The sequence below is a fragment of the Sceloporus undulatus genome, chromosome 1 (assembly GCF_019175285.1).
Source record: "Sceloporus undulatus isolate JIND9_A2432 ecotype Alabama chromosome 1, SceUnd_v1.1, whole genome shotgun sequence".
Taxonomy (NCBI): Eukaryota; Metazoa; Chordata; class Lepidosauria; order Squamata; family Phrynosomatidae; genus Sceloporus; species Sceloporus undulatus.
The window spans coordinates 29,499,360-29,517,977 of NC_056522.1; the positions used below are offsets into that span (position 1 = coordinate 29,499,360).

General features: G+C 44.7%; 2 protein-coding genes across 2 annotated transcripts in view; both read right to left on the reverse strand.

The window, feature by feature from the left end:
- The window catches only part of PLEKHH2 (pleckstrin homology, MyTH4 and FERM domain containing H2), a 133,315-nt gene that overhangs the window by 36,231 nt on the left and 78,466 nt on the right, over nucleotides 1-18,618 (reverse strand). Inside the window, exons 12-20 of the mRNA XM_042468290.1 lie at nucleotides 16,649-18,133; nucleotides 15,303-16,306; nucleotides 12,092-12,202; nucleotides 9,530-9,616; nucleotides 7,524-7,682; nucleotides 5,195-5,275; nucleotides 3,889-4,068; nucleotides 2,917-3,025; nucleotides 1,356-1,468 (exon numbers count right to left, since the gene is read on the reverse strand). Of these exons, the coding sequence (XP_042324224.1) occupies nucleotides 1,356-1,468; nucleotides 2,917-3,025; nucleotides 3,889-4,068; nucleotides 5,195-5,275; nucleotides 7,524-7,682; nucleotides 9,530-9,616; nucleotides 12,092-12,202; nucleotides 15,303-16,306; nucleotides 16,649-18,133 (3,329 nt within the window). The remainder of the gene's footprint in view (nucleotides 1-1,355; nucleotides 1,469-2,916; nucleotides 3,026-3,888; nucleotides 4,069-5,194; nucleotides 5,276-7,523; nucleotides 7,683-9,529; nucleotides 9,617-12,091; nucleotides 12,203-15,302; nucleotides 16,307-16,648; nucleotides 18,134-18,618) is intronic.
- Nucleotides 13,388-18,024, reverse strand: LOC121935156. The gene is made up of 2 exons (XM_042476353.1): nucleotides 15,378-18,024; nucleotides 13,388-15,071 (listed from the first exon to the last, which is right to left on the reverse strand). Exons 1-2 carry the CDS (start codon nucleotides 15,676-15,678, stop codon nucleotides 13,693-13,695), a joined length of 1,680 nt encoding a protein of 559 aa, XP_042332287.1. The 5' UTR covers nucleotides 15,679-18,024; the 3' UTR covers nucleotides 13,388-13,692.

Sequence of the window (18,618 nt, forward strand, 5' to 3'; positions counted from 1 at the left end):
TCTTCTTTCTTCCTGGCTCTCTTCTCTTCATCTCTACCTCCACACAGTTCTTTCTTTCTTTCTTTCTTTCTTTCTTTCATTCCTTCCACTCTGTCTCCTTCTTTTCATCTCTTTCCTTCTTTCCACCCATCTCTCTCTTCCTTTTCCTTCCCCCTCCCTTTCTCATTCTCCCCTTTCCCTTTCTCTCCCTCCCTCCCCCTCTCTTCCTTCCTTTCTTTCCTTCCATCCGTCTCTCTCTTCCTTTTCCTCCCACCCTTCCTTTCTCATTCTCATTCTCCCTTCTCCCCATCTCTCCCTCAACACCTCTTTCTTTCCTTCCCTCTTTTCCACTCTCCTTCCTTCCATCTCTTCTTCTTTCCCTATCTTTCTCCCTTTCTTTCTCTCCCTTCCACTCTCTCTCCTTCCTTCCTTCCTATCCTCCCTTCCCTCACCTGCTGGAGGCAGAGGTCCAGGAAGGAGGAGGCCAGCGGCTCCCCAAAGGCCCCGCCCGTTCGTGTGAGAGACCTTTGGCCTCTCGCACGAGCGAGCGGCGCCTTTGGCTTCTCGCGAGAGGTAGGAGGCTGGCGCGCCCCCAAGGGCCTGGTGCTGCCGCCGATTGCCGCCACGGCGACAGCACCGGGCGCGGGCCGGTCCCCTGGCCTTGGCGGGCCGCATGTGGCCCGCGGGCCGGGGGTTGCCGACCCCTGTCATAAAATATCAAAGCCATTTGAATTTTATTTTCTGAAGAGCGAAAATATGGAACAATGTGCAGATCTTACTTTCATGATTTTCACTATTGAACAAATATGAAAGAGGTAATTAAGAGGACAATTTTATTTATTTATTTATGTATTTATATCCCACCCTTCAGCCCTAATGGCTCTCAGGGCGGCTTACAATATTATTTTTAATCAGACAGTTCCCTGCCCTCAGGCTTACAATCTAAAAGACACGACACAAAAGGAGAAGGGAATGGTGGAGGGAGAGGGGATGAGGTCCAGTGGTTCTTCTCTCCCTCTAAGGCCTGGACCAAGGCAGATGGATTGGAAGGAGGGCTCTTCCTTCTTCCAGGCTAGTCCTGATGGAGCTGGACTTACCTGGCCAACTCCCTCTCAGGCTGGCAGATGGCAGTTGTGGAGGGCGGAGTCTCCTTCCTTCAGGCTTAGTCCTGATGGAGCTGGACTTGCCTGGCCAACTCAATTTTGCAATCAGTTATCCAGGAATACTACCACCTGAACTCTAGGGACTTACTTATGAATAGACATAGATAGGACTGCACTGTAATACCTATGCTACATCATTTTAAACAAACATAGGAGTAAATGTTCCAGAATAACTTGTAACTATTAATAAAGAGAAGGGTACCAAATATTTACCTTAAATAATTTTATAGCTTCTGTTTGCAAAGCCTCAGATGGAAGAGTTGTGAGAGGAGAAGTAATCCCATCTTTGCTGTGACAGAGAGTTGGATGTCTCCAGATCTGAGAAGCTGAAGGGAAAAAACAAGAGAGTTATTCAAACCATGTCCTATGAGGAAACCATGTCCGATGAGGAACAACTTAGGGAGCTGGGGATGTTTAGCCTGGAGAAAAGAAGGTTAAGAGGTGATATTATAGCCCTGTTTAACTATCCGAAGGGATGTCATGTTGAGGAGGGAGCAAGCTTATTTTCTGCTGCTCCAGAGAACAGAACCTGGAACAATTGATGCAAGCTACAGGAAAAGAGATTCCACCTGAACATTAGGAGGAACTTCCTGACAGTAAGGGCTGTTTGACAGTGGAACGCACTCCCTTGGAGGGTGATAGAGTCTCCTTCCTTGGAGGTCTTTAAACAGAGGCTGGATGGCCATCTGTCGGGGATGCTTTGATTTGGATTTCCTGCATGGCAGGGGGTTGGACTGGATGGCCCTAGGGGTCTCTTCCAACTCTACGATTCTATGATTCTATGTGAAATAGTAGTACAGGTTGAATCTCCCTTATTTGGAATTCCAAAATTCAAAGTCATTCACATAGGTGGCAGAGATAATGACATTTTTGCTTTCTGATGGTTCAGTGTACACAAAATTTGTTTCACGCACAAAATTATTTAAAATATTATGTATAAAATTAACTTCAGGCTATATGTATAAAGTGTATATGAAACATAAATGAATTACGTGTTTAGACCTGGGTCCCAGCTCCAAGACAAATCATTATACACACACAAGTGTCTATTTCTGGAGAGCTGCCCATCAGGATGTCATCTTGAGCACACAAAGGCCAAATGAATTTATATACTTTAGTGTAATGTGAGGTTAATAATGAGGATCAGCACAACTCAGATAAATGAAAAAATTAGCCTGTGGTTGATGACAATGCAAAATAATCTCATGACAGCCCACTCTTAAAGTAGGCATGGCGGCAGTCCCAAACAGGCAGCCAGCCAGCAGGAGCGGTTTTAATCTGCTCCTGAAAAGGCCAGCTTTTGCTGCCTTGGTGTGACTTCCTTGCGTCATCTAAAGCCATGCTCCAAAGTGGTCAAAAGATGCATTATTTGTCTAATCTATTTTGGACCTAAGACCTCTACATCCTTTTCATATTTACCACATATACTTTTTTCAAGCCAGATGTCATGCTATACTTGTCCATTTCATTTTTCCTGCCTAAATGTCTTACCTTACGGTTATCACCATTGAAATTCATTTTGGCCCAACTATCCAATTTCACAATATCATTTTGAATTCTAATCTTGTTCTCAGGGGTATTAGCTACCCATCCTAATCTGATGCCATCTGCAAATTGAATAACATGTCTTCTATTCTGTCATTTATAATACTGAAAAACAACCGGGCCAATTATACTGAATTTTAATTTATATTCAAAATATTCCCAGTTTTGGCAACCATACATAGAGATAGACAGGAATGTATGTTGTTTGCAATAAAAGATATTTACTTACTGGAGTCCCCTTCAATGTTTAACAGTTTGCAGACAAGCTGTTCAAACTCTGTCCCAACATTTATATTTGTGCTTCCAGCAGCAACTGTCAGGTGATAGAGCCAAGTATCCTAGGAAATAAAACTTACAATTTTATTCTAACTTTTATTAATTAACATGAATAATTTGAATTAATCAAAAACTACAAGCACAGTTTTTGAGAGGAACACCACATTCCAGATAGACCAGATGATAGGGTGATCTGGAGGTGTCTCATTCATAGGGTCACTCTTGACTTGATGTTGAAACTGACTCGATGGCAATTAACAACAATAAAATGATGCCTGCAAGCTGTGAGCATGATTACATGAATAATCCTACCTTCTCCCTGGGCCCATGTGCTACCCACTTCTTTCCCTTCTCTTCCCCCAGTGAAGCTGTGAGGAGTTCAGAAGCTTCTGCTACTGTTTTATATTAACTTTAGTTTATCATTATGGAGAGAGATCTTGTAGGACCTTTGTTGGCAGCATGAGCTTTGGTAGACTAAAGTTTACTTTCTCAAATACATTCTTCAGTTTATCATGTAATTCATACCTTAAATGTACTTTATTTCAAGTGTGCTCAGCAGAAACATGACATCTTCATAAAGTATCACTAGAAGCTGATATATCCCAAGTTATTGTATCACAGTTATCCTGAGTTCAAAGAATCTACGAAACTGCAGTTAATCTATGTGCACATTTCTAAACTCCATACATACATGCCAGAGGAAGTGCGTACTTCTAAAATCCATACATATATGCCAGGGGAAGAGGAAATTCTCTGTAACTAGTTCCCCAAATAAACCTATTGCTATCGGGTTTCTCTTTCAGTTTACTGCAAACAAATTATCATATTTGTTTTGGGTTGTTAAAACAGAAGGTTTTGAATTTGTACAGTTTTACGTAAACTATAAATAACTCTCCAAATACAGTAAACATAAACAGTTCCCTACCTTCTCGTGCTTGGATCCTATAAGAAGATAAGTGGGGCCTTGTTCTTTAGGATGGATGACAATGGTGTAATGAGTTGATAATAAACTACGGCCACTGGCTTCATAATCTTCATCTGAGTCACAGGACCGGTCAACTTCTTCAACTTTAGCCTCCCAAAGCTTTATCTGACCCAAAGGAAACTAGAAGTAAAGGCATTAAATAAGATCAAAGAGGAAACTCATAGAAAAGCTGACAAAAGAAAAGTGTGGTTAAAATTTTTGTAGGATAAACTATAGTTGATCTCTTTCCTAAGATAGATCAGAATAATATGTCTGAGTTGCCCACAGCTGTAATCCTCAAATGATATTTGAACAAGATCTAATTAACAAAATGGAAGATTGCTCTGTGAACTTTGACCTAAATTACCTCAAGGAATGCAAAATGACAGCATAACTAGTTAGTACAAGAGCTACGTGGCCACGACCAAAAACAGAAAAGATGTCACCATACTCTGCTTCTCTTCTGTTGGTCAATTTCAATCAATGCAACAGAATGTGTGTGTGGGACGCAGAGAACAGCCAGCTGACCAATCAGAAGGCAGCTGAGGTCCAGCCAATAGAATGTCGGCTGGGACCTTTGAACATTCTACAGAAAACAATAGTCTTCTTGCCTCAAAGGAAACCAGAGACACTACTGCACAGAGGCTTTTAATCGCAGTTAAACTGAGAAAAAAGAGGATTTTGCAATACTCATCATACCACAACACTTCTGACCTATACCTGCCCTGTTCTCGGCCTGTTCTTTTTCACTCACGGGGGAAACTCATGAATGCCCTGTCAATCACACAAGTCCCCAAGTATGAAATGTCATTCCTGGGGCAGCTGCATGACTGCCAGACACGTGGTGTCAGTGTCCACTCTTTCTCCATCCCCCTTGTTATTCAAAAGTACCCTAATTACCTTTCTTTATTATTTCTATTTATTTTCTTTCTTTTTTCTTACTTGTTAAGACTTCATTTGTGGCAGCTGAGCTCTGGAATTGCACATTAAAAAAAGACCCCTAAAGGCATGCTGGGTAGGGCCTAAAGCAGGGAGAGGTTAAGAAGAGAGTGGGATGGAGGCAGCAGCCCCAGTTTTGCAACTGAGAGAATTGCAATAATGGCTGCCTGGAAAGTGGTATGTTCCCATTTTATTATTATTTGCATAACTGCTGTGAGAACAGGGATTGTTCGGTAAAGACTCAAATTAAGAAATATTTCTGACTACGTTATTATAAGTGACTAGAAATAAATTCTAATAAATTCCTCAAGAGGCTAAAAAGACATACCTTATCTTCTTGGCTACGGAAATAATACAAAGTTTTCCCAACCAGCATACACCATACTCTCTTGGAATATCCATGTTTCACCTGTGAGAGGAAAAGTTGAAGGGTGCTTAGATAGTATATGGTATCAGAGGGAGCGATCAGGCAGACCCAGCAACATTGGGGACTGCCTGAAGGAAGAGGCCCCTCCCTCCTCAACTGTCATCTCGGCCTCAGAGGGAGCGTCGATCAGGCAGACCCAGCAATATCAGGGACAGCCTGAAGGAAGAGGCCCCTCCCTCCTCAACTGTCATCTCGGCCTCAGAGGGAGCGATCAGGCAGACCCAGCAACATCAGGGACTGCCTGAAGGAAGAGGCCCCTCCCTCCTCAACTGTCACCTTGGTCTCAGAGGGAGCGATCAGGCAGACCCAGCAACATCAGGGACTGCCTGAAGCAAGAGGCCCCTCCTTCCTCAACTGTCACCTTGGCCTCAGAGGGAGCGATCAGGCAGACCCAGCAACATCAGGGACTGCCTGAAGGAGAGACTTCTCCCTCCTTTAACTGTCACCTTGTATTTTGTGTTGTATTACAATTTTTACTGTACAGTACACCGCTATGATCATCGCGGAATAGCGGTCTATAAATAAAATGTATTATTATTATTATTATTATTATTATTATACAACTGGGGAGGCTTATAAGATTAAAACATACATTCCCACATCTTGCAATCCTTCCCCCCCCCCCAAAAAAAATACAATTAAACAACTTACAATTTAAAACATAACTTAAAATAATAGACAAAACAGATAAACAATAGCAGGAGCAGAAATAGGGATAACAAATTGGGCTTTTTTGGTGGCCGGATATCTAGGAACATGGTAGGAAACAAGAAACTCCTGAATTGTTAGAAGCCACCAAAGTCAGGAATTGTTATCTAGGGTTCAGTTTATTATATTTCAGTATCAATAAACTATAATTTTTAAGCCACATTTGCTGGATTTCTCTCTGAGTTCAGCTGAAACCAATGAGAACAATATATTGTATTGTAAAAGATAATTTTAAAAATATAGCTAAAATTAAACAAATCTTTAAATATACTCCTGAGCAATATAAGCACAGTGGATGGATTTGGAAATAGCATTAAAACACAGTTTGAAGTTACAAGAGCAAGATTAGCCTCTACCTGAGTCACACACTCTTTCTTCATTCCTTTCCTCTCCTAAATGAACATGAATAGATTAGAAGTTTCTGCTCTGATTTGGATTAATTATAGTTGTGTGCCATCCCAACCCTTAACTATGGCCACCTGAAACAAGTCTACTTCATAAATTATGTCTTCAAGCTGGCTTCCCCTCCCAAAAAACATCGTAGTTAAGATTAACCACAATTGTTTGAGTTTGGACAACATAACAACTGTGGTTAATCTCAGATGGAAGCAAACATTTCCAAACTCTCTGAAGCTGCACTGGAAGAGGAGGAGCATGTGCATTTAAGACGACACTAGTATTTACCAGCTCTGTATGTCAGAATAATCAAACTAGTTACAAGATGACTGAATTGTACTTGAACAGGAACAATAATTTTAGGGCAGCTGTGGGAAACCATTGGTCCTGCATGTTGTTAGGATACAAATCCCATAATTTCTGGCTACTCTTGTGTTAAGGCTTGGCTATACTGCACACCCCATATATGGGAAAGAAGAATCTTGAAGATGGCTGGAGACAGATCTGTTTCCTACTCATCACGGAAACTTGCCTTGCTTATAGGAGTGGTTTAGGAAGGCCAAGTGATTTGAAAGATGAGTGGCAAAGTGGTAATTGCTCCCATGGATGACATATCAAGTAGGGCCTGATAACTCACATAACTCACTGCTGCCCTAAAATTAATGTTCCTGTTCAGCATGCTAGCAAGCCTAAAACAGGAACTGTTCATGCTGTGTAGGGGGGGGGGGCAGTTTCAGATGGGGACAGGTGTATCCCCACTGTAGCTTCCAAAACTGAAGTATTAATTGGTAAATATCATGACAATCATTAAGTTTCAAGTCTGAAGTTACTGTTGCTCCTAACAGCTCCAGACAAACTCTTCCAGGAAGCCATTTGTTTGTTTTAGAGCTACAAGCTGGTAGTGGTGAACCCATAATAAGCCATGCCTTAATTAACTGGAGATTTGATGTTACAAACTCCAGTTTTTTAAAAACTCTCAGTTATTAAAACTTAAAACATTTTAATGATTCTAAAATTCACTGCCACTCCTGATCCAATCTACTATAACAAAATGTCTGATTTATGAAAGCAAATGCAATATATAAAAACAAGGTAGAAAAATATACTGGAGAATAACAATTTTTACCTTAGTAAGCAAACCTTTCACAGTTGGTTTGACATCTGGTTGAATAAAAAGCGGACTTGCAGCCTGTACTTTAAGAACATTCTGCAATACTTTGATCCATTCTTCTAAAATGTTTGGGGAATCTGCAGTCAAGTAGTATGTTCTTTTTTCAGTAGTCATCTGAGTAGTGTCAGAAGAAATAAAATTGAACTTTTGTAATACACACTCTCCTAGCCATATAGTACTAGTTATGCAGTTAACAAGTATAGTCTGATGATCAGCTTTTTCCGTTGAGAGAGAGGAGAAAGCTACTAAGTATTTTAACTGAACAAATAAATTAGAAAAAACAATTCTTTAGTAGGTATTTACAAATCTCAGAGTAAAATTTCAAAGTACATTTAATTTCAATTAGAAATATATTGAATCCCTGGAAAATGCTGTAAATAAAAAATAATTTCAACTTCATTTAAAATCCTATTGAACAGGAACATCCTAATGCATTCTGGAAGACAACTGAAACCAAAAAGAGATTGTCTCCTCTTCAGTCTAGGAGAGCAAGGGAGAGATCATCTCTAGCTCTACTACTAGCAATAATAGGAAAGAGGAGTGGAGGCGGAATTACCTACCAACTCCCTATCCTACTCATCACAGAGGGTTGTATTACTATAGAAGGTGGTTTAAGAAGGAAAGTGGTTTGAAAAATAGTGGCAAAACAGTAGCTGCTTCCAAGGATAGCAGATCAGGTAGGACCTTGGTATTTTAAAATCTGGGTCTTTGAATGTTGAATGTTTAATTTTTTTAATAGGCTGATTACTGTTTTTATCACTGGGGGGGGGAGGGTTGGGGTTTGGGTTTTTTTTAATTGTAATTTTTAATTGTTTGATGTTTTATTTATACTGTTGGAATCCGCTTTGATTCCTTTGATTCCTTGTGGCGTGTGGTTGCTGTAGTCCTGATCCGGTGCTCAAAGGGGCAGCATTAAACTGGCACTTAGCCCCCATCTCCTTTGCCCCTTTGATTCATACTTGTGTCTGAGTAAACCTTTCTGTGGCTAGGCTGGGGGAGCTGGGATTGCTTGACTTTCTTTCCTTGCTCTTAAAGGAGAATATGGACCATCCCCTAGAAGTGCTGATAATTCAGTCAGGCTCTGGAAGGGCAAAGCCCTGATTTTGAAGGTGATAAATTAGCTATATTCAGTATGGATTTATTGATCTGGGATGGTGCTGGATTGATCTGCTGTCATGATCTGCCAGATATGATGCGCAGATAAGGACCTTTGTTGTTTAGGCAGGGCCAGACACAAGGTCAATATGGAACGGATGAAGACTTTGGGTACTAGAATGGGGCAGTTAACCTCATATCCTGAAATTTTGTTTGAAAGGCCACACCTCTTCTGGGCTGAAAGAATTTCTTTATTGGAAGGGAGTAACAAAGATGGGAGTGCGGAACAGATATGCAGCCTGCAGGCTGTGTTGGCCAGTCTAGTGGGGGGAAAGCGATAAGGAGATGTTTTCCCATTCTCTGTGTTAGGTAATCTGAATGGAAAAGAGGTGTGAGTCATGATTAGTATCCACAGACACCCAATGGGTGAAATGAATGTTTCTATACTTCAGTGGAAAATTAATAAGGAAAATATCCTTGAGGTCAAGTAGGGACATGTTTTTCCTTTAAGTTTCAGGATCTATAGGGACAAGGTCTTCAAGAGAGGCCTCCTTTAAATAAGTGATGACTGGCTGGATACAAGCTGTTCTTTATGGCTTGCACTCAGGGTTGGCTCATCCAGCATCTCCTGAGAAGGAGTTTGGGATGGGACCCACCGTCTCAGCTGAATCCCACACAAGGGTATGTTGCTCTGCAGATCTCAGTGTAAATATTTAAATGAAGTGGCTCTTATTCAATCCATACTTTGTCTTTACTCTCTTTTTCATAAATTTAGTAAGCTAAACAAAACAAAATCACTCGCCACATGTCCATGGCACAGGCAGAAAAAGCCACCTTAGTTCAAACATAGTATTTTAAGGAAGCACCTGAACTGTTTGTTTTCCATCACCTCTCATAATACGGCTGGAGGCATTTAGCTCAATTTGACCTTGGGGTTTTCGTATTACATCACTCTGTAAAAAAAAAAGTGAAACAAGCGATTATTCATGTACAACAGCAGAAAACATTAGAAGAAGGATTTCTGATTGTCCAAGAACAGACACATGAGTTTAGGTTTTTCATAGCAGATTCAACATTCTAAGAGGCAATGATGAGATTTACAAGTTAAATAGTGTTTGAGATAAATGAAGCACCTCGGATGGCTCAGTAATTACATACAGCTATTGTAAAATATTTGATTGATTAAATTATTTTGTCACAGTTAACATATCTATTTATTGCATTTATATCCTAATTTCTCCAAGGGGTTCAGGGTGGTATATATACCCTTCTGTCCCCATTACCTATTTTATGCTTAAATTGCCCTTGTAAAATAACATCAAACAGGGTGGTTGTGTTAGTCTGTTGCAGCCAAAACAACCACAAATCTTATTGTGCCTTAAAGCATTTTTAAATATAGCATAATATTTCATGGGCACAGTTCACTTAGTCAGGGATAGTGGTTGTGTTTATACATTCACTTATGAAACCAAGATTACATAAAAATCGTTTCTCCACACTGATAGCCCTCCTCTCCTCTCCTTTCTTGTGTATCCAAGTAAATCTAGAAATCTCAAATTCTCTGTTATTTTCCATTTCATCCAAACTGTGAATCAGCCATGATGTTAAACAAATTCTAAATCATGGCTTAAGATCATGGTTTGTTACAAAACCTGTAATAATAGATCAACTTGGATCAAGTGCAGAGTAGGTATTCTGCAGTATCATTTTCTGAGATTTCTCCTCCAAGGACAGGAACCACTGTAGAACAGTGCCCCCATGTCCCACCCCAGAAAGATGGTCAAGAAGGATACAATGGTTGATGGTACTGGAAACTGCTGTGAGGTTCAGGAGAATCAACAGGAACACACTCCCCCTGTCCAGTTTCCTGCATCATCTGCCAAAGCTGTCTCAATCCCATAAAGTAAAGGTAAAGGTATTCCCCTTTGGCAAGGTTGTCAAGGTATGTGTCCAACTGTAGGGAGCAGTGTTCATCTCCATTACTAGGCTGAAGAGCCAGCATTGTCCAAGACAACGCTTTGATCATGTGGCCAGCATGACTGCACAGAACGCTATTTACCATCCCACTGAAGTGGTATCTATTTATCTACTTGCATTTGCATGCTAGGATGACAGAAGCTGGGACTAGTGATGGAAGCTCACTCATCATGCAGTTTGAACTGCCTGCCTGTCTATCCTGCAGTCAATAGAATCAGCATCTTAACCACTGAGTCTCCACGTCCCATAGCAAGGTCTAAATTCAGATTCCAACCAAATTAGAAATAATAAATTTTATGTTCTTAAAGTAGAGAAATGATTTTCAGTTGTTAATAATAATGTTTCCATCCTCCCTGCCCATTCTTTTTGTTTTTTTAATGAAACAACCAAGGGTGTCTTAAGCCTCTGTTTGTTATTGGACATTTTGCCACATTTTCTGGCACTTTTGGCCCCTGCTTTTAAAGACATGTGGAAGGTGTGATGCAGAGAACACCCAGCTGACCAATCAGAAGGCAACTGAGGTCCAGCCAATAGAATGTCGGCTGGGACCTTTGAACATTCCATGTGTCCGTTGGTTTTGGCAGTTGAATGTTGGCAGTTGAGAGAGACAGTTGGTGTGGAGTCCAGGGAATAGACACAGTTCTAGGAGTTCCAGAGGGGAACTGAGGGTTAAGCCTAGCAAAAGGGGCTTATAACCTGACCTATCTTATTAAGTCCAGAGGGGGACTAGCTTTAGAAAGAGTCTGCATTTACGGGACTCAGAGTTAACCCAATTCTAGAAAGGGAGTTTGGGGTTAGAACGATTCTGAGGGATTGCATAGCCTGAATAATAATAATAATAATAATAATATGATTTATTTGTATACCGCTTTTCCTACGATCAAAGCGGTTTACAGCATACATATGCATATACAACACCAAAGCAAGTAACAAAAAAAAAAGTGGCTGACTTTAGGTTGTTACTGGGGGAGAGAGTAGTGAAAATCTACAACTGATTTGCCAAGTAAAGATACAATACCATCTGTATAAAAAAAGATATTTAAAATACTTCTGTTATTTCAATAATGTTTTTGTATTTGTTTGAGAACCGGCTTGGCCCGAATGATTAATGCAAACACACGTTACTATAGAGTAAAGGTTTTTGTTACATAATTTGGTGGCAGCAGTGAGATGATAAAAACTCCCAGGTGCCTGCCATCATAGAAAAGGCCTGTGGTTTGGGGGTGCATTACAGAAGGTCACTATGGGCCTAAAAATATTTAGGCACAAAATTCTTCACTGTGTGGCACAGTGGCCAATGGCTGGTGCTAGTAACCATTTTGGAGCAAAATGATTTTTGAACCATCACCACCCCAAAAAAATTGAGGTTGGGAAGCATGAGAACTCCTGAAGGGACCACATAAATTATCTTGGATGTTGGCTCTACAACACAATATAGAAACTGCACTTACCGGAGATTTGTAGTAAAGCAATTCACCTCCTTTGAGAACAAACCATCGTCGTTTCCATGTCTTTACTTTACCACCCATTTTTAACAAATATCCAGATTTTTCCAGTGGCTCCTAGAGTTTAATAAAGATTTTTAAAGTATTAAAAAGTAAATATGACTTTTCTCCTACCTGGCTATGGAGAACAACACAACAATTAGGCCTAGACTGATCAGCAAGCCACACTGTTAAGTTAATGTAACAGGAGCACATAACTTGCGATGACAAAAACAAACAAACAAACAGCTTTCTTTATATACCGCTTCATACTGAACTAACAGTGACTAAGTGGTTTATCACTGTAAGTTAATTGCCCCCAACAAGCTGGATAATCGTTTTAGTGACCTCGGAATGATGCAAGCCTGAATCGACTTTGGGCCCTCTTGCTGGTATTGAAGTTGCAATCTTATGGTTTTGAGCGAGTGGCTGCAGTACAGGCATTTAACCACTGCACCACCAGGCTCCTGACAGATCAGCTGGCTATAAAAGACAGAAAATAACATGTCACGCTCATTGGCAATAGCAAAATAACTTCCCTTGAGATCTAGGTTGCCTCTGTCCTGTGCAAAGGTAACTGCCCCTTTCTTAGGCAGGCAACACTGAATTTCTCTAGAAGTCCCTGTACTGTTACATTGGGAAAAACATTTAGGCACTGTATAGGTAAAACCTGCTAATTGTAGTCTAAAAGAAAGAGAAACTTTTGTTAGCGCTAAAAACCTCAAAGAATAAAGTCCTAGCCCATTAGCTCCCTCTTGTTTCAAATGTGTTGTTGGAAGAACATTTTACAGATGCTATGGATAGCCAAAAATAAATAAGGACAGGTTACTCACCTGTAACGGTATTTCTTCGAGTGGTCATCTGCGAATTCATACAAATGGGTTTCACTGCGCCTGCGCAGTGCTGTTCGGATACTTCTAGAATCACTGGGCAAAGTACACTTTGCAACATATAGAAACTTTTTGGCGGTAACCCCGCCCCCCTCCTATAAAGCCCCGGTTCTCGCTCTTTTCCCCAGTTCCAATATTTTTTCCCGCCAAGTAGGCAATGTAAGACAGAGCCAAAGTGAGCAGGACACCGAGGGGAGGATGGGCGGGATTTGTATGAATTCGCAGATGACCAGTCGAAGAAATACCGTTACAGGTGAGTAACCTGTCCTTCTTCTTCGTGGTCTCTGCGAATCATACAAATGGGTTTAGACTGACAAGCTTAGGTATACGGCGGAGGGAGTGTCCTGAAACCCAAGCTTATGGTAAACCAAAGGTAAATTTATTATAACAATAAACTGTGAACCATAAAAGAGTCAGTCCTGTTTTTTGCACAACAGATCAAATGCAGACATAACATACAAGGCATAAGAAGAGCATGTAGGGTCACACACGACCATACTCGGAGGCATTGTGCAAGCATAAACCATAGTTGTAGTGAACAATAACTCTGCAGAACCTGAGGAGAACTGTAAGGTCATGCAAGACCAATCTCCCTGGAGTGAACACAAGTGAGCACATTATAGACCAATTCAAAGGCACCTTTTGCATAAATGTGATACAACACACAATAATAAGCCATCAATGCAACCCAGAAACCAAGACAGCCTTCCCAAAGGCTGCGTCCCTAATGGCCCTGGTGTCCAGTCTATAATGTTTTATAAAAGTCAATGGCTGGGACCAAACAGCAGCCTTGCACACGTCATCCTGAGGGATGCCAGACAGAAAAGCAGAGTATGCTGCGACTGCTCTGGTCGCATGCGGGCGAACCTTGGCCGGTACCGGTCTTCCCGACAATTCATAACAAAGGCGGATGGTGCTTGCCACCCACTTCGAGAATCTCTGGGGCGACACCGGCAAACCCTTTCTTGGTTCCGAATAACACTGGAAAAGTCTTTCGGAACGACTCGAACCCATAGTCCTGTCCAAATAGAAAGCCAAGGCCCTCCTAACGTCCAGCATATGGAGGCTGCGTTCCTCCATAGTCGATGGGTTCGAAACCAAGGTCGGCAACACAATGTCCTGACACATGTGAAAAAGAGAAACCACCTTAGGGAGGAAGGTGATATCAGTCCGGAGTACCACCTTGTCCTTGTGGAACCGGAGGAAAGGTTCATCTCTCTGCAGGGCACAAAGTTCTCCTGCCCGGCGAGCTGAAGTGATGACTACCAGGAAGACCGTCTTCCAAGTTAAAAGTCTTAAGTCCGTTGTGTCCAAGGGCTCAAAGGGCTTGGACTGGAGGGCAGCCAACACAACCTCCAAGCTCCAAGCCAGGACAGGAGGAGAAACCTGGGGGTAGAGGTTATTACACCCCTTTAAAAAGTTCTTTACCAGAGGGTCCCTGAAAAAGGAAGGTAAACCATCATATTGAAAATGTGAACAAATAGCAGACAGATAACATTTTATGGATGCGAGGCACAGGCCCGCCTCCACCAGTGACATCAAAAAATCAAGCACCACTGGCACAGTGATGCTCTCAGGCGCTAGATTCCTTTCAGCAAGGAACGAAAGGAACCTCCTCCATTTGGAGGCATAGGATCTCTGGGTTGCAGGCCTATGCGTGGCACGGATCACTCTCCGCACCGACGGGGGCAGCGCCGTCAACGCCGGAGCCTCCAAGCCACCATCGGCAACGAGTCGATGTCGGGATGCCGAACTTTCCCCTCTTGGAGGGTGAGAAGGTCCGGTCTCGGCTCCAGCCAGAGAAACTCGCTGTTGGAGAGGCGCAGGAGAAGCGGAAACCACGGCTGTCTCGGCCACCACGGGGTGATGAGGATCGCGTCGACTCTCTCTCTCGACATCTTGGACACCACCCTGGTCAGCAGCGGAAACGGGGGAAAGGCGTAGATCGTTCCCCGGGACCAATTGAAGGCGAATGCATCTCCGAGAGGACTCTCGTGTCGCACCCGAGAACAGAACTGGGGACAGTGGCTGTTGGAGGCTGTTGCAAACAGGTCGACCTGGGGAGCTCCCCACAGGTAAAATAGGTCGTCGACCGTTTCTGGATGAAGCCTTCATTCGTGGCAGGTTGATGTCCTGCTTAGCTGATCTGCTAAGGTGTTCTCGTCTCCTGGCAGGTGAATCGCCTGGAGGAGGATGTGTCTGTGGATGCACCAGTCCCAGATCCTCAACGTGATGTCCAGGAGAGTTCTGGATTTGGTGCCTCCCTGTTTGTTGACATAATACATCACCGTTGTGTTGTCGGTCCTGAGCAGAATCACCTTGCCTGTGACGGTGGATTCGAATGCCTTTAGAGCCTTCTCGACAGCCAGCATTTCCAGTGCGTTGATGTGGAGCGCCCGTTCCTGTTGTGACCACTTCTCTCTCACGCATAAGTCCAGAAGGTGTGCACCCCAGCCTTCCATCGACGCATCCGTCGTCAGAGTCATTTGTGGTTGAGGCTGGACGAAGGGCATACCTATGCACACATTTTGGGAGTCTAGCCACCATTGGAGAGAGGCGGTCACGGACCTCGGTACAGTGAGCCACTTGTTCGGAGAGTCCGTCAATGGGTTGAACACGGAGAGAAACCATGACTGAAGAGGCCTGAGGCGCAACCGTGCCCATGGAGTCACGAATGTAGTGGACGCCATGTGACCCAAGGCGACCTGGATGTCCCTGGCCTTGAGTCTCCTGCGCGAGTGGACGGTGCGCACTGCAGTTGACAGGGCCTGAAAACGGTCTTGAGGAAGATAGGCCGTAGACTCTTCGGAGTCGAGGACGGAGCCGATGAAACGGACCTGCTTGGAGGGGGTCAAGTGGGACTTCTCTAGGTTGACCACAAGACCCAATTCTGACAAGAGGTGTAGGATAAAATGGATTGCGTTCTGAAGCTCCCGTCTTGACGGAGCTGTCAGCAGCCAGTCGTCCAGGTAAGGAAAAACGCTGAATCCCCTCTGATGGAGGTAGGCTATCACTGGGGCCATGCACTTCGTGAAGACCCGAGGAGCTGTGGCCAAGCCGAATGGGAGCACATTGTAGTGGTAGGCGACGGAGCCGATGGCAAAGGCGAGGAACCTGCGGTGGGACTCCCTTATTCCGACATGGAAATAAGCGTCCTTTAGGTCCACCGTCGCGAACCAGAGGTCCTGCTGGAGCAAAGGCAAAATGGAAGCCAGCGTTACCATGCGAAAACGTCTATACCTTAAGAAAGAGTTCAGTTCTCTTAGATCCAGTATGGGTCTGGTTCCTCCATCTGGTTTTGGAACCGTAAAATATCTGGAGAAAAAGGCTTTGGGCCATAAATCCGGAGACAAGGGAGAGATGGCCCCTTTTTGAAGGAGGGAGCGCACTTCGTCGAGAAGGGTGCCCGAGGGGGCAGTAGAAATAAAAGCTCCGGTGGGCGGGAGCTCTTCGAACTCGAGGGTATAGCCCCTTCGGACGATGTTTAAAACCCAGGAGTCGGAGGAAATAGAGGCCCATGTGATGGTAAAGGGCCTTAAAATGTTGAGGAAGAACAAATTAGAAGAGGCGAAGTGCGCTGTGGATCTTCATGCCCTTTTCTTCCCCTGGTCGGGCTCCTGTCGGCGGTTCTTACGGTATCGAGACTGGTTGCGACGGCCCGAGGAAGAGGACTGCTGGGGGGGGTAGCCCTGCCGCTGTGACCCCTGTTGATGGAACTGGCGTTCCTGGTAAGGAGACCTCTGGAACTGACCTTGGTGATGCTGCCAAGGGCGAAGACGCTTGCGGAAGGAAGAGGGGCCCGGTGTGGACATGCCATGCTTCCGAGCGGCCGCCTTCATTCGGAACTTTTTGTTGAGTCTTTCGTCTGTGTCGGCGTGGAACAAGCCGGAGCCGTCAATGGGCATGTCTTCTATCGTAGACCTCACGCTCTGATTGAGGTCGGAGCCACGGAGCCAGGCATGCCTTCTCAATGCGATAGAAGCTGACATGGCTCTTCCAACGCATTCAGTAATGTTTCTGGCCGCAGTGATCAGCCAGCTCCCGATAGAGTGGGTCTCATCCCTGATCTCGGTCAAGGTCCGCTGTACCTCGTCAGGAACGTCCGGAACTATCGGGGAGATGCCTTCCATCAAAGTCTGGACGTATGCTCCCATGCAAGCCGTGTAGCTAGTGGCCTTCGCTGCCAAAGCCGCTGCCGCATACGCCTTCTTGGCCAGGGCGTCTATCTTCCTGGCTTCTTTATCCACCGGGGAGGTCGTCTGCCGCTGGGTGGAAGTCTGCTGAGCACCCTCCACTATAGCCGAGTTCTGGCGAGGATGAGATATGAGCCATGGAGCATTGGGAGCCGCAACCTTGTACAGCGACTCGATCTTGCGCGGAGGCCCGAGGGGCGAAGAAGGAGAGTCCCAGGAACGCTTGAGGATCGTTTCCAAGGATGGAAGAAACGGCACGCACGGGGGTGTTGGAACCCGGCCATGGACCCGACATTCGACTGGGTCTGCTGCATCTGCATCCGAGTAGACCAGTTCAATGTCCAGAGCCCTGGACATCTTGATAATATGTTCAGCGAAGGAACGTACGTCATCTGATGGGGAGGCCGCCTCCAGATAGTGCAGATCCTGCGGCGATTGGCGCGGGGGGTCTTCAACATCTGAAGGCTCCTGTGACCCGACCGAAGCGTCAGCCTCGGAATCGGAGGACTTGACCGGCACTAAGATGTTCTGCCTAGGCCTGTCAGTTGGTCGCGGCGCTGGCTGGAACAAGGCAGCTCTGGATGCGGGAACAGGATCCAAATGACCTTCCTCCCGTCTCGAGACCTCTTGGGGACGATCACGGCGATCGCGTGAGGACACTCTAGACATCGCGACGTCCTTCGGCACCTTTATATAGAATTGATCTGCCTCGGAGTCGTAAAACAGCCCATCGTCGGCAGGGACCCGCACTGGAGACAGGGGAGCTGGCGATGGAGACCTCGGGGGCCGCTCAACCCGCGCCGGAGAACGGGGTGCTGGGGACGGAGACCTTGAGGGTAAACCCCGAGATGGAGACCTCGAAAGTCTATCCCGGGAATCCTCATCATTCGAGAGGAGAAAGGGAACGGTTGTCGTCGCCGATGGCCCTGGAATCGAAGAAGTTTGTTGAGCATCCCTGGGAGATGGATTGTCGGACGCAACTGTCAGGATGTCCTGTCCCGGGGAATCCGTACGGATACGAGGGCGAACCGGATGCTGAGACTCCTTAGATGCATCCGACTTCTTATGGGGATGCTCCTTGGAGTGTTTCGCCTTCTTGGCAGCCTTAGCCTCCGATGCTGAATCCAATGTCTTTCTTTTCTTGGATGACGCGGAGCCCCGCGGTGCATCGGGAGGAAAGAAGGGGATAGGCGACTCCGTGAGCCTTCCACCCGATCTGGGCGCATCCCCCTTATGAGAGGCTGACTTCGTCCTCGAGGAGCTGTCCTTCGGATCCGATGGGGTCACCTTACGGGACCTGTGCTCCGAGGCTGGCCGCGAGGTCTTGGCGGGGTATCCTGCTTCCGAGACGAAGTCGAAGCGGTGGCCGTACCCACAGACCCAGATTTGTGAGGGTGCTTGGTGGGTTTGG

What these genes read in the sequence shown, in the direction of transcription:
- LOC121935156 (XM_042476353.1), bottom strand. Translation starts at nt 15,678, where the DNA reads ATGGGCACGGTTGCGCCTCAGGCCTCTTCAGTCATGGTTTCTCTCCGT. An exon ending in ACGCACTGGAAATGCTGGCT is followed by an intron (nt 15,072 to 15,377) that starts GTCGAGAAGGCT and finishes GGAGCTCCCCAG; the next exon opens with GTCGACCTGTTTGCAACAGC.